Here is a 16,247-nt window from a genome sequence, read left to right as displayed (position 1 = left end):
GACCTGAGGAAGTAAAGGACATGTTGGAGTGTTTAGAAAACCGTAACCAGCCCTAGGTGTGCAGCTACAGGGATAGCTTTTTTAAAAAAATCCTCACTTGAGGATGTATTATTGATTGTAGAAAGAGAAAAAGGGGGAGAGGGAGAGAGAAACATCAACGGTTGCTTCCTGTATGTGCTCTGACTGGGGAGCGAACCCGCAACCTAGGCATGTGCCCTGCCTAGGAATCAAACCTGCAACTTTTCTGGTGCATGGGACTTCGCTCCAACCAACTGAGCCACCCAGCCAGCACTACAGGGAAAGGTGGTTATGAGACAGACCAGCTACTCCCGTTGCCAAGAACATGAGAAGGCTTATTCTGAGCTACAAAGAATCGGAAAGGCAGAAAGCTGCTCTTTTCAGCTCTGCTGGACTCCCCACGTACAAAGGGCAGACACGCAGAGACGTGGCTTTGGAAGAAAGTTCTCCTCGAGGGGAGCCATGAAAGTATTTACCATGTGTGACTCATAGGGCTTTCGCTGTCAGCGCCGGCTGAGGCTTTGACAAGGTAGCTAAGGGGTGGTTTGGAATTAGTCACATCTGGCCCCACAGCAGGGTGAAAGATCATCACATCGTCGGCCCGTGGAAAGAATAACCGTACATACACAGTGAGGTCACTGTGCGTATCCCTGTCACCCTGTTAGAGTAGGGGGTGTCGCTGGTTTGTAACAGTGGAAACCAGTAGACGTGTGACACTGAAGACATGGTTAGAAAAGTAAAGGACCCGTCTCTCCTGGACACTGTGAAGAAGTCCTCCCAAGAGTCGTCTTCCCTTTTTCTTTGTCTCTTCCTCAAATAAGAACTTTCACAAAATAAAACCTAGATCATATGCCTGAAACTGTCCAAACTGAATGGTTGTGAACATCTCTATGTTTCTATAGAGAATGCTGTCTGGAGACTTCACTCCCATTCTGCCGAGAGATGGAATTGGCACTGTCACAGCTAGGCTGCTGTGACTGCCGGGACAGAGTTCTAGTTTCATAGTAAATGCACGGTCTTGAGGGAAAGGAAGCACTATCACAGAAGCCCCCCACCCACCCACAGTCCTGTGCAGAAGTAGACAAGGCATAAATGTAACACAGTGTTAAAACAGCCTTCAACCCAAAGCCCCCTAACATGTGGTATACTTTATACAGGAGGAACATGGATATAATAAACAACGTGTACACAACTGAGTGGCCACGCGTGGGTAGGCCGTCCTGGACCGTTTTTCCTGGGATGGAGTTCTGCCTAGGCTAGGTCCGCGTGGCTCTAAAACTCCACGTAGTCCGGAGTGTCTGCAAAGAGCCTGCTACTGCCAGATGCCCTGGGGCCTGAGCTGCTCGGAGACTGCTCTCGGAGGGGCCTGCACCCACCCCACGAGCTCTGTTCCTCCAGAGCCACGCAAAGATGCCGGTCTTGGGGGGGTCAGGCCGGACCACTGAGGCTGGCAGTTTTCTCTCCCTGTCGGATGCAGCTCTGTCAGAGTGTTCCTCAGCCCCTAGGATTTTTGGTGGCTGAAAAACACGGTTTCATCCAAGACCCCTCACTCCATAGGGACCCCGGGACGTTTCAGGCCAATCCCTGGTGCAGTAAGATGGCCTCAGGTTCATTACCTTGCCCCTTCCCAGTAGCTGTTTGTGTAGACTCACAGGAATCTGGGGGTTTTTTTTTATTCTCACTCCATGACATGCTTATTGACCTTGAGGAGAGGGGAGAGGAGGGAGAGAGGGGGAGACAAACATCAGCGTGAGAGAGAAACCCCGATCGGGTGCCTCCCATACGCACTTGGACCAGGGACCATACTTGCAGCCCAGGCATGTGCCCTGACTGGGAGTCAAACTGGCGACCCTTCTGCCTGCGGGGTGACGCCCCAGCCAACCGAGCCCGTCAGCCAGGGCTGGGTGTTTCTGTGTGCAGTTGCAGTGTAGCAACGCTGTTGACACGCAAACACGTTAAGGCAGCTATAGCCCACTGGCCAGCAGCCTGTTTTTGTGCTACCTGCCAGTTAAGAGTGTGTTTTCCCCCCATGTTTTAAAGAGGCTTTGGAAACAAAGAACATGGGGCAGAGACCTGTGAGACCCACAAACCCTGAAGTATCTACTGTCTGGCCTCTTAGAGAAAGAAACGTGCCAGCTGCTGCCTGCTCTCAGCTCCCTGTCTCCCGGACACACAGTTGTATATGCCCCCAGCTGACACCGGCTGCTGTGTGAAACCGAAAGGACAAAGACTGTGCATTCCGAGGCGCTCTCACGAAACAGCCCCATTCGTTCATCTCTCCACTCAAGAAACTCTCATGCGTGTTAACTGAGCACTGAGCACACAGAGGTGTAAGGCGTTGCTGGTGGTGTCGGATGCTCTGCCAACCGTAGGAAGCAGAAGACACCTAACAAAGGGAGGCAGGACTGCCCTCCACAGTACCTCCTCCCACTTCCTGCAGGAGAGCCTCCCGTTGATAGCCCAGGTTCCTCTGTGCTGCATAATAGCTACCCAGCCCCCTACCCACAGGCAAACCTCATCAGCATCTTCCCATCAGCCCCCCCCCCCATGTTCTGGTCCCCTGGTGTTAGACCCTGGAGAGCATTAGAAACACCTGATGACTTTTTTTTTAAATATATGTACCCCAGCCCCACTGAATTCTCATGGGGTGGCTGCTAGGAGTATTTTAACAAGCTCCCTACGTGATCTAAATACAGCCGCACCTCAAAAGCCACTGTGCAGGCCCTCTCTTTCCTGCCTGCCTTCACCCCTCTCCCGCGTGTCGGTGCTAAAGGTTAGAGGGGCCCCCTGCAGACAGTGCCTTCACCCAGAAGCACGACCCCACTGGCAGGCTGCGTGCACGCGCTGCTCGCACGAGTGACAGCGGAGGAGTGGGAACCCCGGGAGGCTATCTGTCAGGCAGTCCTGGGGTGTCAGACCCCTGGGGCTTTCCACGTTTGCTTGTCCTTAGGTTTTCTCTAAGTTCCCAGAGAATTAGTGGAGAGCTTAATGTGAAAGATCCCCCAGGGAGCTTTTGACAAGAAGGCCCAGCAACCTTAACACTCACAAAGTGCCATTCTCAGAACTGAGGCTGTAACTTGCAAAGGTGCGGCCCGTAAGGCAGCCCAGTGCCTGTTCTGACCGAGAGCAGCCCTGGTCTAGACGGGTCTGCTCTCCCGGCGGAACAGCAGCCAGCGGCCTGAGGAAAGCAGACCACTTCAGCCTGACTCAGAGGGGTAGTTACCTTCATTGACAAGTTTTTTCTTTTTTCCAATATAGTTTATTGACTGTGCTGTTACAGCTGCCCACTTTTTTCTCCCCTTTATTCCCCTCCGCCCTGCACCCACCCTCCCACCAGCATTCCCCCCCACCCTTGGTTCATGACCAGCATTCCCCCCCACCCTTGGTTCATCTAAGCTAGATGATCACCAAAGGCATTCTGTTTAAATAGAAAATGTTTAAAGAATGAAAACTGGAGGAATATAGAGCTCAGTCCTTCCATTTGAAATCGGCATTTTAGGTTAAGATGCCCTGGAGGAGCTGCCCGGAAACTGCAAGCCCACTCCATAAAACCAACCCAGACCAGAGTCTGTCATTATCAGTCCTCAAGGCGATGCCCAGTTTTGGGTTAGTATTCTGTATCACATAGGGCTCGGAAGCTTGAAATGTTTCATTTGAAGGATTCGTTTACTGCAACATGGTTAACTTCTGTGTAGAGCCACAGAAATTTAAAAAATTTTGTACAGTCTAGAATACTGTTGCTGATAGGCAGTATCTGCCTTTCAAAACCTCTAGGGGGTTACCTGGAGAGTAGCTTCCAGAGAGTGCTGGTTTCAGCCTGGGCAGTATTCAAACAAAGCACCTGTTCTCTAGGCTAGATATTAAGATTCTCTAGACTCCTCGCTTTTTTTGCCAAATTCGCCTAGAAATTGAATTATTATTAAATTCCATAGTAAAGCTAATGTGTAAGTAAAAGGATTTTATCAGAAGAAGGCCCAGAAATGTGTTTCAGTTTTTAAAAATTAAAGGTGTAACCAACTTTGATTTATCCCATAATAATAGCAATAACCCATAGTGAAGCTCCCAGTTATTTTTTCTTTTTTATTGAATTTACTGGGATGACGTTGGTTAATAAAATTATATAGGTTTCAGGTGTACAGTTGTATAATACATGATCTGTATATTGTACTGTGTTCACCATTCCAAGTCAAAGTGAGTTCCGAGCTAATTTTGAATTTTACTTTCAGGACTGATTGTACTGAGCTTCTTTCCTGATAGTAACAAGCTAATGCATTAGAGGTTGCCTCTCCCCCTGCTTGCCTTCGTCACCCGGCTGCACACCCGAGTGCTCTTTCAGCGATGTGCTAGAAGGGCCCGAGCTAGGATGTCCAGCGGAGACAGATTGAAGTTCCAGATTCATCAACATGTAAAGTAGAGCAGGGATGTCAGACTCATTTTCACGGGGCGCCGCATCAGCCTTGCAGTTCCCTTCAAAGGGCCGAGTGTAATTTCAGCTCCTTAACATTTAAGTGACATGTATACAGTCCTAAAACTTATGTCGGCCCTTGGAAGACCACCTCGGGGCTGATGTGGCCCCCCGTGAAATGGGTCCGCCACCCCCGCAGCGGAGGCTCCGCTCAGCCCAAGAGGTGAGTCCGTGCGGACAGCCGGCACGGTCGTCCTCAAGGCCGCCCGCCCGCTCCACAGCCGAATTCGTGTGTGGTTTTCAGAGCACGTTTCCCTCTGCTCTGCATGGGGGCCTCAGGGCTGTTTGGGAGCAAGGTGGCTTTCACACAGAGAAGGTTCTTGGCTGTCAGAGAACAATTAATTCCCTCTTACGGGTTGCCCTCCCTCACCTGAGCCACAGTATTTTGAGAGCTCCATTATGCGACCAGGTAACCACGACTGCACTCCCAGGGTAGGGAGGTAACCTGAAGAACAGAAAGTCTGGTCGTGAAGACCTCAAAAGCCCCACATACGTGCCAGTCCCAGCCTGTCACTGCATCGTGCGTAAGAGGGCCTCAGACATCCTACAGTTAGAAAAGAGGCCATCGGCCGTCATGGTGCACCTGACCGGACCAGGAAGCTCATTTGCTAACCCAAACAAAGCCTGTTTATGTCACTGTGATTCCAGGCAATGAGCATATCTAGATGTGCCAGTGTTTCTAAGAAGTGAAGTAGAAAGAGTGAGTGTCTGGCTTCTGACCTGGTTTGCAGTACAAGTTAATTGTTCGTCATCTCTCAGTGGATTTCTTCAGGCCGCTAATAATACGTCTTCACTTTGGCCTTACCTGTTTTTGGTTTTTGTTTGTTTGTTTGTTTGCTATTTTCTCCATTGGAAGATTCCACCCTTCCCCCCACAGTCTTTATTATGTTTTTTTTTTAAGTCAAAAGCCCTTCCGTACAGTGTGACTAAGACTCCTCGAGTTGCAGATCTGGAAGCTTAGAGCAGCCTGAGTAAGCTCCTCTCGTCCACGAACAGACAGTCCCATTCCCCGCTGAAAGGCAGGTGGTGTGACGTAGGTCACTGCGGACGGGCAGCGTGAGCTCCTCCTGCCGGCCTCAAGCAGCGGGCCGGGCAGCGTGGGCTGCGTGGGCTGGAGCCAGAGCACAGGGCAGCAGTGAGAGCTCCCCGGGCTGTCCTCTCGGCGCTTCAGCACGCGTGCTTCTGGAGGAGTGTCCCCTGCCCCCAGAGCACTTGTCACAAAGAAGATGTCACACGTAGTCCAGTGGCCTCCGCCGGGCACTCCAGCAGGGAGCGGGGTTTGGAGCTAGGCCTCCAGAAGGAAGTAGTGTAACCTTCGGTCAGACTCAGAAGGGTTGAGGACTGCAAAAAGAAAACCTATAAAAGGAAAAGGAAACTTCTTTCTTTGAGGGAAAGGAAGGCTTAGTTGAGACGTGGACCAGACCCGATTAAGGTTGGTTCTCAGATCGTCCCTCTGCGGGAGGCTGTAGTTCCTCCCCTGGAGAGAGAGCCTGAGGGGTCCCTGCCCTCTCCCACCGAGCACAAGCTGTGGGGGATCCCTCGGAGCCCAGACTCAGGGAGCACGTGGCCGCAAGCTGAGCACTGCCCACTGACACTGGTAGGAAGTCCATCGTTATTAACCGAGCTTGGAATGCCCTGTGCACCCCCGAACCCTGGAGGCTCCAGTTGCTAGCCTGGTCCTCCCTGCTGATGGGGCGGTGTGGCTTCTGTCGTCATGGAGACACGGCATTTCTTTCCCCGCAGGCGACATCCGCAATGACCTGTACCTAACCCTGGAGAAGGGGGATTTCGAGAGAGGGGGAAAGAGTGTACAAAAAAATATCGAAGTGACCATGTACGTGCTTTACGCAGATGGAGAAATCTTGAAGGTAAGGCTTTCGAGCCCGTTTGGAGCGCAGGCTAACCCTGAAGTACTCCTGCTACTTCTGGGGACTTGGTCCAGAGATGCACCCCCTCAGGCAGGACTGAGCCCGGATCACTGCGGGTGCACCCTTCCCTGCCCCTGCCTGTGTCCAGGAAGCCCTAGGCGGGCTTTGACGGTGGCGTCCAGCACCAGCAGCTTTGTAGAAATTCTTCTTGGGTCTGACCCGACGCCTTCCTGCTCCAGTTCAGACCTGTTACCGCTAGTTCCGTCCCACCTGTTACTTCTGCCGTTCTGCCCAGCACCGAGCTGCCTCCTTTGGTGTCTGCTCTTTTTGTTCCTTGAGCTAATGTGGGAAAGCTACACACGCTCTTTGGTCCAGGGGGAGACTGAGGTCCTCACTTGCTGGGACCAGGTTGTGTGACAAGGAGCTGCGGGCTCAAGCCCTGAAAGATGGCTTCCAGCCAGTGCACTACTACAGGGGCGTTGGAAGTGAAGGCCAGGGGTGCTGTTGCATTGCTGTCAGTGTGTCATTTTTCCCTCAGTCAGTCACGGTGAAGTCCCTGGCGACCCACAGGGCAGCATTTGCAGAGCGCTTGGCAGATGGCAAATCGGTCTTCTCTAGACCTCACTTACATATGTTGACGGCAGCCTTTCGAGGTAGGCAGGACAAGAGTGATCATTCACATTGTACAAGAGAAGAAGGTAAAATTAGCCCAAACCATCTCCCAATGCCAGGAAAAAACAGAGGAGAATGTTGAAATGGTGGTCGGAGAATGATTTGCCCCCTTTAAAACCCACCTCGAGGCCTGGGCGTGGCCCTGGTCTGCGTGGGTGTCACCCCGGGGTCAGCATCCTGGTCAGGTGTTTGCACTGCCCCCGCGCAGCCCGGGAGCAGCTGCTGAGTGCACGCGGTGCAGCCTCCGGTTCTCCCGGCACCGGGTGCCGGCCGTCCCGGGGGCTGCATCTTCACAGCGGCATCTGGGAACTGGGGGCCAGGTACACCTGGTCTGCCTTGGACAGTCAGCCGACGGCAGCCTAAAATGCCCGTGCGACACTGGGCTGAGGAGCGTTAGGAAGCGAGCGCTCTCTGCTTTGGAATTTCCTTATTTTTCTCCCCTGGCACTGTGCCGTGTACGGCTGACTTCTCCCAGGGAGTCCCCGTTTCCTCTCGCGGTGAGCATGTCGGACACGCCTCAGCAGCTCAGATGCATGACCCAGCTGCCTTCCAGTTCACGGTGCGCTGTTGTGCAGTCGCCGCCGTCCCCAGGAAAACGGGGAGCACTGTGACTGCTGAATCCTTTACCACAGACACAGTTGTTTCCAAAAGTGTTGAATTGAAGCCAAACGGAGTTTCTCATCTTACAGATTTCCCTTACTGGGGAAATGAGACCCCCCACAAAGGAGAAAGTGTCCTAGTGACAGAGAAGTCCGGGGGCTCCTTCCAGGAAGGTGACACCTCGTTTTGCTCCTCTCTTCCAGGACTGCATCAGCCTGGGCTCGGGAGAGCCCAACAGGAGCTCCTACCACTCGTTCGTGCTCTACCACAGCAACAGCCCCCGCTGGGGAGAGATCATCAAACTGCCCATCCCCATCGACCGGTTCCGGGGCTCCCACCTGCGCTTCGAGTTCAGACACTGCTCCAGTGAGCGAGGCTTCTCTCCGCAGTCCGTTGAGGCTATGGATATACCTCCTCGCTGGGCTGGAATTGAGAGGGTTCTTACTGTCGGGGCGAGAAGCTGAGGAGCTAGGGAGAAATGGCCATCTCAGAGCAGGGATGGCACCAGAGGCTGTTCTTTGGACGGCGATTTAAAACCAAGGGTTTGGGCGCTGGTTCTTCTTGGTGTCTGGCCTGGACACTGGGCAAGTGCCGGCGTCTTTCCCCTCTGGGCCTCAGAAAGCCTCTGGTTTGCCAAGACCAGCACTTTCGTTTCCGTCTGGGTCTAGGTAGCCTGTGTGCTCTGGGATGTGAGTGGGGACGCAGTCCGGTACTTGTCTCATTGTCCCTGCAGTCGGACTGATAATTAATGACGGGAACGGACAAAGAAGCAAAGAGCGCAGGTGGTGAGCGCAGGGGAATCTCTAAACTTAAGAAGCAGACCGGGGGGCCAGAACGACTAACACTTGGCTCTGGTTACAGCAAAGGACAAAGGGGAGAAGAAGCTCTTCGGCTTTGCGTTCTCACCCCTGATGCGGGACGACGGCACCACGCTCTCCGATGACATCCACGAGCTCTATGTGTACAAGGTGTGGGGCTGGCTCCCTGTCCCTCGGCCCTCACCCCCTGAGGCAGCTCGCACACGTGGCCCTCGGTCAGGCGGCCCGCCGGGCCCAGGGCTGCATTCTGGCGGGTGGCAGCCGGACGGCTGTGGGCAGGCCTTTGTCTTCTGCGTACAGCAGCCCTCCTCCCACAAGCAACACCCACGGGCCCCTTGTTTCCCGTCCCCTGCCCCCCTCCACTGGTAATGGAAGTCTGTCACCACCCCTCTGTGCCCTTGAGGCCTGGGCTAGTGTATCTGGAGACTTGCTATTTGAGATCACGGTCTCTCGGCTGTCACAGATAGCTGCCACCCAAGGCTGCGGGCGCACCAGGGGGAGGCCACGTGCCCTGACATGTTCTCCAAAGGACCGTCAGCCATTTGGGGGAGTTTCTGGACGGAGCACAGACATCGGCCCGAAATCTCCTAGGGTTTGATGTTTACACGTGGCGTGGTTCAGGAGATACTGTGTGCTCCACTTCTGCCTACAGTGCGACGAGAACAGCACGTTTAACAACCACGCTCTGTATCTGGGCCTGCCCTGCTGCAAGGAGGACTACAACGGCTGCCCCAATATCCCCTCCAGCCTCATCTTTCAGCGCAGCACCAAAGAGTCTTTCTTCATCTCCACGCAGCTCTCCTCCACCAAACTCACCCAGAACGGTAGGTGACGGCACCTGCAGGCTGGTGCCCTCCCTGTCCTCGGTGGCCGATGTACGCTAGGGGAGACGGAAGTTACTGCTGCCGTGCCACAGTGAGGGAACCCTTGGCATTCGGAGCTGAGGGAATCACTTGGCAGTAGCAGCCCCTGAGGTTTCCCATAGTCTTAGCAGCTCCGGAGGGCACATCCCAAGGGCACATGCAGAGGGCACATGTGGAGGGCACATGCGGAGGGCACAGACGTGTTCCTGGCTTTGCTCTCGGCACCGAAGAGGCTGTGGCAGTGCAGCCGGCTCTCTTCCCCTGGAGCCCACCTGCCCATGGCTGGGAGGGCCTGGGCTTGGCTTGTCCTGGGCACAGCCAGGGTTCACCGTCTTTTGGGCTTGCTTTCCAGTGGACCTCCTCGCTCTGCTGAAATGGAAGGCCTTCCCGGACAGGATCATGGACATCCTGGGGCGGCTGCGGCACGTCAGCGGAGAGGAGATCGTCAAGGTACGGCGTCCCCTGTGTCTCCTGGGCGGGCGTCTGGGCAGGGGGCCCCCTGCCCCCTGGGTTCTGCCAGTGCGCCTCCAAGACCATTTCTCGACACATGTAACTAGATGAGTAGGATTACACTTTTCTTAAAGTCAGTTTCTTCTTTTAAAGTAGTTGTCACATCAAGTTTACCTATTAGAAACTGTATTTAAACCCTACGTTTTTACTTGGTTCTCTTCTGAGAAAGCAGAGTGATCATGGAAGGGCAGTGGTGCAGCATCCCCTCGGAAGCGGTCCTTGTGTCTGTGCATTCCTCTAGGTCTCCTTTCCTTTCCTTTCCTTCCTAAAGTCCGTCTCCGTTTCCTTACTTTGTAACCCTCTCGCCACCCACCCAGCCTGAGGTCTTTCTGGCTCCGCCCTGTTGATCACCTGGTAGAGCTCTGAATCCGCCCCACTGACCTGCAGCTGCTGACCTGGCCCAGGCCCTCAGAGTCCACACTGGGGGGACCTCCTTACTCCTGGCCTCCGCGGTTTCCGCCACCGGCCTTTGTGACATTTCCCACCTAGACAGGCAGACAGCGATGCTGCCGGCCCCCAGCTGTCTTCTGTGGGGCTCCTTCGCACTCGGTAGAGTGGAGGCTCATCTGGTTTTAGCTCAGGAAACCGCCAGGTACTTCCTGCTGGTGAAGGCCCCGCCGGTAGATCCCGCACAGTGGACTGAACTGCGCTGCGGGAGATGGAGGTGCTCTTCGTGATCAGCAAGAGCAACAGGACGTAGGGTAGAGACGGAGTCTCCAGAAGGCCGCCTGTCCCTCCTGAGCGTTCTCGGCTCTGTCGTTGCGCATATCAAACCACTTAGCACTGGGCTGTCTGTGCTTGACTTTCACAGCCCCAGCGACTCCATTCATACACAGCATGGCATTTCCCAGCTGGGGACAGCTTTAACGCCTGTGTGCTTCTGTGTACTTTCATGAAGTTATGTGTGAACCTTGTTTGAATTAGTTGATCAGAATATCATAAATTTCAGAAAGATCTTAAGTTAATACTAGTGTTTTAAACTTAAGATAAATTCATATTTAGGGTATGTTTTCCTACTGAACATATTAAAAATGTCTAGTAAACAGACAAGGTATTAGAAAAGTCTGTGATTTTTTTAAATGTGCCGTCTGTTTCTCACGAGAACATTCTACCAGCAGGTCCAGTTTTAGCATCAGTAATTTGTCTCAAGGCAGCCAGAAGAGAATGTGAAGAGAATAATGTTAGTATTGTAAAAGATGTTTTTATTATTTTTTAAAGATTTTATTTATTTATTTTTAGAGAGAGGGGAAGAGAGGGAGAGAAACATGTGCGAGAGATACACCGATTGGTCACCTCTCACACTCCCCCAACTGGGGACCTGGCCCACAGCCCAGGCAGCTTCCCTGACTGGGAGTCGAACCAACGACCCTTGGGTTTGCAGACCAGCACTCAGTCCACTGAGCCACACCAGCCAGGGCATATGTTTTTGTTTTTATTGGAAAATTTCAAACCTGCACCACACTAAGCAGAATAGCATAGAGAGCCCTACATGTACCCATCACCTGGCACCAACAGTCGTCAGCCCGCAGCCGGTCCTGCCCATCCATGTCTCTGTCCCTGCCCCCCACCTCACATGGTGTTTCAATAAAGTGTAGTCATGGTATCGTTAAATTGTGCTTTGACCAACAGAATGTTAGATCTGGTTTTTAAACACTACTAGCATCCCGCCCTGGCTGGTGTGGCTCAGTGAATTGAGCACTGGCCTGTAAACCATAGGGACACCGGTTCGATTCCTAGTCAGGGAACATGCCTGGGTTAGGCCAGGTTCCCCAATAGGTGGTGCACAAGAGGCAACCACACAGTGATGTTTCTCTCCCTTTCTTTCTCCCTCCCTTCCCCTCTGTCTAAAAATGAATAAATAAAATCTTTATAAAGAAAAAGGACTACTAATATCCCTGGCATACAAAAGTATGTATTCTCTCCGTTGGTTTTTGAATCTTTGAAAGAAAAAGGCACATGCTCCAAAAAAGGAACAACAACAAAAAACAGTGTTGCCAGATTGTTGACTCTCGTGACAGCCCTTATCAGCTGCATTCCCCCTCCCCGCCCCGGGGCACTGATTTCTAGATTAAAACAGTTTCTCTAGGTAAGGCCTAGCTGGCCACATCCTCATCCAGGTGTCCTCCGTAGAGTTAGGCCACTGTAGACAGCAGGGGACTGCTGAGCTTTTTGAGGTCCCAGGGAAGTGAGCTCTTTTCTCAAAATAAATGTGGCATCAGAATCACTTAGATTGTCTTGGTTTTAAAATTGCTGTCCTGTATGGATGTTCTGGCTTTGCTAGGCTCTCTCCTCCGAAGTTTAGCACGTTCACAACACGGAAAGAGCCTCTCTGTGTTCCTTTGGGCCATAAGCAAACCCCCCAGGTCCGTCTAGTTAGCCCTTGGCTGGGTGAAGGTAGGTGCTGTATTATTTTTAAGTGGTGCTCTGAGACCTTACTTAGATCTTTGACTTTGTTTACTGGGAAATAAGTTCATCAGTGTGTGGAAATTTGACCGTGTGCACCAGGTCCTGGGAGCTGAGCCCTCTGATGTTTATGCTCTTGCAGTTTCTGCAGGACATCTTAGATACACTCTTCGTGATTTTGGACGATAATACAGAAAAATACGGCCTGTTGGTGTTTCAGTCTCTGGTAAGTCCCTTCCTTCCTGGCTCGCTTTTTCCCCGTCACGTATTTTTAAACGAGGGAAACAATTTATTCAGCTGGGTTCCGATGCTTCCAATAAAGAAGGGACTGAGGAATACCACCCAAGAAGACCAACCAACCTACAAGGCCGATCCCCGCAAAATCAAATATGAAGAATTCATGGCGGTCCGGTTTGGGCCTCTGCTTTGTAGTTCTGACACTCAGTCTCGTCCCTAGTGCAGAGTTGGCCAGCTCCTGAAATAGTGACGTACGCCAGTAAAGGGCCCAGAGACTAACATGGGAAACCGGGTGGTCCATGTTTTCACTGACAAAATTGGATACAACCACCAGGGGAAGCAGAGACTCCCGCTGGTCTGAGCAGCACACTCTCTCGCTCTGTGGGGTTGTTCGGGAACCAGGGTCTCGGGAGGTTGCTTAGGGGAGTAGACAGGGACTGGACCATTGAGTGCATTTTGCTTAACACATCCAGCCCTACCGGAGTGCTGTGTGTTCGAGCAGAACCAGGTACCCCAGGTGTGCCTGACCGGTGAGGAGCAGAGGCAGGAGTGGCACTTGCACGGGTCGTTCCTCTGGCTTTCCTCCTTCCTCACTTCCCTGGCTAGCCAGCCCCGTTTCTGCAGGGTGCGGCCTCTTGTAGGCTAATTTGGCTCCAAGAGCAATAATTTTTTCCCTCTTTTTTCAAACTTTGTTGAGATGCAGTAGTATTTATGACACCTACACAGGTATTGTTTTGCCTTCCCTTGGTTCGTATTGTACAACCAGCTTTATTATGAAGAGTTGCAGAGTAACGGTGGCACAGACAGATGAGCCCCAACTTTGGGTTGGGGGTGCAGGAGTGGTAGGAGTAGAGCAGGCAGAACAGCAGTTGAGGCACAGAATGGAAATCTTACATTCACTGCCCACGGGCAGCACCAGAGAAAACACGGACAGTTTGTCGTTCATTGAAGAAGCCAGAGTTCTGTTTCGCGCTGGGGATGGGTCTGAGGCCCTGGTGAGCGCTGATACCCTCCATCTCTCTCAGGTGTTCATCATCAACCTGCTCAGAGACATCAAGTATTTCCACTTCCGGCCTGTGATGGACACGTACATCCAGAAGCACTTTGCTGGAGCCCTGGCGTACAAGTAAGTCCCGTCTGGCACCAGCTCACCAGCTTGTTTGTTTGTTTGTTTCAGCTTCGTTTAACTGTGGTAAAATACATATAACATAAAATTTACCATTTCTACGTGTACAGCTCAGTGGCATTAAACACATTCACACTGTTGTACGACCACCACCACCATCCGTTTCCAGAACTCTTTTCCGCTTACAAACTGAAACTCTGTGCCCACCCCTCCCTTACCCAGATCCTGAGCAGCCTCCGGTGTATTTTATGTCTCTGAATTGTCTAGTCTAGGCACCTCATGGAAGGTGAACCATACAGTACTTGTCTTTTTGTGTCTGGCTTTTTTCACTTAGCACAATGTCCTCAATGTTCGTTCATGTTGTAGCATGTACCAGAATGTCCTTCCTTTTAAAGGCTTAATAATGTTCATCGTATGTATGAGCACATACCACATTTCATTTATTCATTCATCTGTTGATGAATATTTCGGTTGCTTCCATCCTTTAGCTATTGTGAATAATGCTGCTATGAGCACGGATATACAGATATCTCTTTGAGACCCTGCTTCCAACTCTTTTGGATGCACACCCAGATCATGTGATAATTCTGGGTTTAACTTTTTGGGGAACCACTGTACTGTTTTCCACAGTCTGTAGCATTTTCCATTCCTACCAACAGTGTGCAAGGGTTCCAACCTCTCCATGTCCTCAGGAACACTTGTTATTTTCTGTTGTTTGGTTTTCTTTTCCTTTTTATTTGCATTTGGGATTTTTTTTAGTGGCCCTTCTAATGGTTGTGAGGTGGTATCTCATTGTGGTTTTGATTTGCATTTTCCTAATGATCAATGATGTCGACCATCTCTTCATGTGCTTAGTGACTATTAGTATTTCTTCTTTAGAGACAAATCTATTCAAGTCCTTTACCCATTATTGAATCAGGTTGTTTGGTTTTTGTTGTTGGGCGGTTGGAGTTCTCAATTTATTCTGGATATTAACCCCTGTTAGGTGTGTGATCTGCAGGTATTTTCTCTCGTTGCCTTCACTCTGTTGATGGTGTTCATTGATGCACAGGAGTTTTCAACTTTGATGTAGTCCAGTTTATCTATTTTTTATTTTGTTTCATGTGCTTTTGATATTACAACCAAGAAATCATTGCTAAATCCAATGTGATTAAGCTTTACCTCTGTGTTTTTGTCTAGGTGTTTTATAGTTTTAGCTCTTACATTTAGATCTGTGATCCATTTTAAGTTAATTTTTATGTATTGTATAACATGAATTTGACTTCATTGTTCTGCATGTAGACATCCAGTCTTTCTTATGTAATCTGTTCAAAAGACTGTTCTCTCCCCCACTGAATGGTCTTGGCCCGTTGTTGAAAATCATTTGATCATATATGGAAGGGTTTATGTATGCCCGTCCTCACGCCAGTACCACATTGTTTTAATCACTGTAACTTTGAAGTAAGTTTTAAAATCAGAAGGTGTCAGTTTTTGTAATTAGTTCTTTTTTTTTTCCCAAGATTGTTTTGACTATTTGGGGTCCCTTGAGATTTCATATGAACTTTTTTTTAATATCTGCAAAAAATGCTGCTGTAGGCTTTGAGCTAACATTTTTAACCATAGTTTCTTATATAGTTGTCAAAACTGCAGAAAATAACTCTTGCCTTTTCCATGGCAAACATGTGAATAGCTAAATAGAACACACACAAATAAGTGTCCAAAAAAAGTTGACAAAGAGATATATAAATAATAAACATGGGGAACACTCCAGGTTATTTAAAATCATTAATGTAATTTTTAAAAAGTCACCATTTTCTTTGATTAATTAGCACAATTTTTGAAAATATAAATAAGACCCAAGGGTGGCGAAGCTGTGGGGTCACTGGAACTCTGACACTTTGATATCACTGTGGAGCAGGCACTGTACTCTGTGTTGTACCTGTGTCGTCATCTCATTCATATTCCCAATAACTTTGAGATGTACTGTTGTTTCCTTTATATTTTAAATGAAGAGAATGAGGCACAGAGGAATGAAAAACTTGCACAAGAGCTGTGGCCAGGTGGCTCAGGTGGTTGGAGCACCATCCCTGTACACTGAAAGGTTGCAGGTTCCGTCTCCGGTCCAGGCACACACCTGGGTTTGCGGGTTCCGTCCCCGATCAGGGCGCATGCAGGAGGCAACTAACTGATCAGTGTTTCTCTCTCACATGGATGTTTCTCCCACCCCACCTCCGCCGTTTCCTTTCTCTCTACAAATCAAACACATCCTCAGGTCAGGTTATAAAAAAACAAAAGGCAACTTCCTTAAAAAAAAGAGAGAAAACTTGCCCAAGGATACAGAGCTAGAAGCTGATAGACTAGATGTGAACCTGCTGTCCGACCAGGGCCTTGCTGTACTCTTGACCTCTGAGCTCTACTGCCCTGTGAACGTGCAGGCCTTCTGACCCTGTAACCTCATTCATCCAGGGCACTTGGTGGCTGAGGAATAAAACAGATGAGATGAGGGTGGAGCAAGGAGGTGCCCACAGGACTCCACACGGAGCCTGCTACTTACTAGTCTTTGTTGTATGTTGTAGAGACATAGCAATTTCAGACAAAACAAAAAAACACATACAGCCCAAGACTTCGGGAAATCTTTCTTGTTACCGAAGAAATGTGTGTGAGATAGAGTGGTAGAGAGTGATGGTA

General features: G+C 50.5%; 1 protein-coding gene and 1 long non-coding RNA gene across 7 annotated transcripts in view; one reads left to right on the top strand and one right to left on the bottom strand.

Annotated features, from left to right (window-relative positions):
* DOCK3 (dedicator of cytokinesis 3) overlaps positions 1-16,247 on the top strand; it is a 268,621-nt gene that overhangs the window by 183,101 nt on the left and 69,273 nt on the right. For all 6 annotated transcript variants that reach the window (XM_036030272.1, XM_036030271.1, XM_036030269.1 and 3 more), the window contains exons 15-21: positions 6,227-6,351; positions 7,827-7,989; positions 8,485-8,591; positions 9,094-9,265; positions 9,657-9,754; positions 12,360-12,443; positions 13,480-13,580. In XM_036030272.1, the coding sequence (XP_035886165.1) occupies positions 6,227-6,351; positions 7,827-7,989; positions 8,485-8,591; positions 9,094-9,265; positions 9,657-9,754; positions 12,360-12,443; positions 13,480-13,580 (850 nt within the window). The remainder of the gene's footprint in view (positions 1-6,226; positions 6,352-7,826; positions 7,990-8,484; positions 8,592-9,093; positions 9,266-9,656; positions 9,755-12,359; positions 12,444-13,479; positions 13,581-16,247) is intronic.
* Positions 1,055-16,107, bottom strand: LOC118501538. The gene is made up of 4 exons (XR_004904159.1): positions 16,096-16,107; positions 14,864-14,870; positions 9,082-9,087; positions 1,055-1,368 (listed from the first exon to the last, which is right to left on the bottom strand). It is a non-coding gene; the product is annotated as an uncharacterized LOC118501538 (long non-coding RNA).

The sequence above is a fragment of the Phyllostomus discolor genome, chromosome 7, assembly GCF_004126475.2.
Source record: "Phyllostomus discolor isolate MPI-MPIP mPhyDis1 chromosome 7, mPhyDis1.pri.v3, whole genome shotgun sequence".
NCBI lineage: Eukaryota > Metazoa > Chordata > Mammalia > Chiroptera > Phyllostomidae > Phyllostomus > Phyllostomus discolor.
This window is presented reverse-complemented; position numbering and strand designations above follow the sequence as displayed.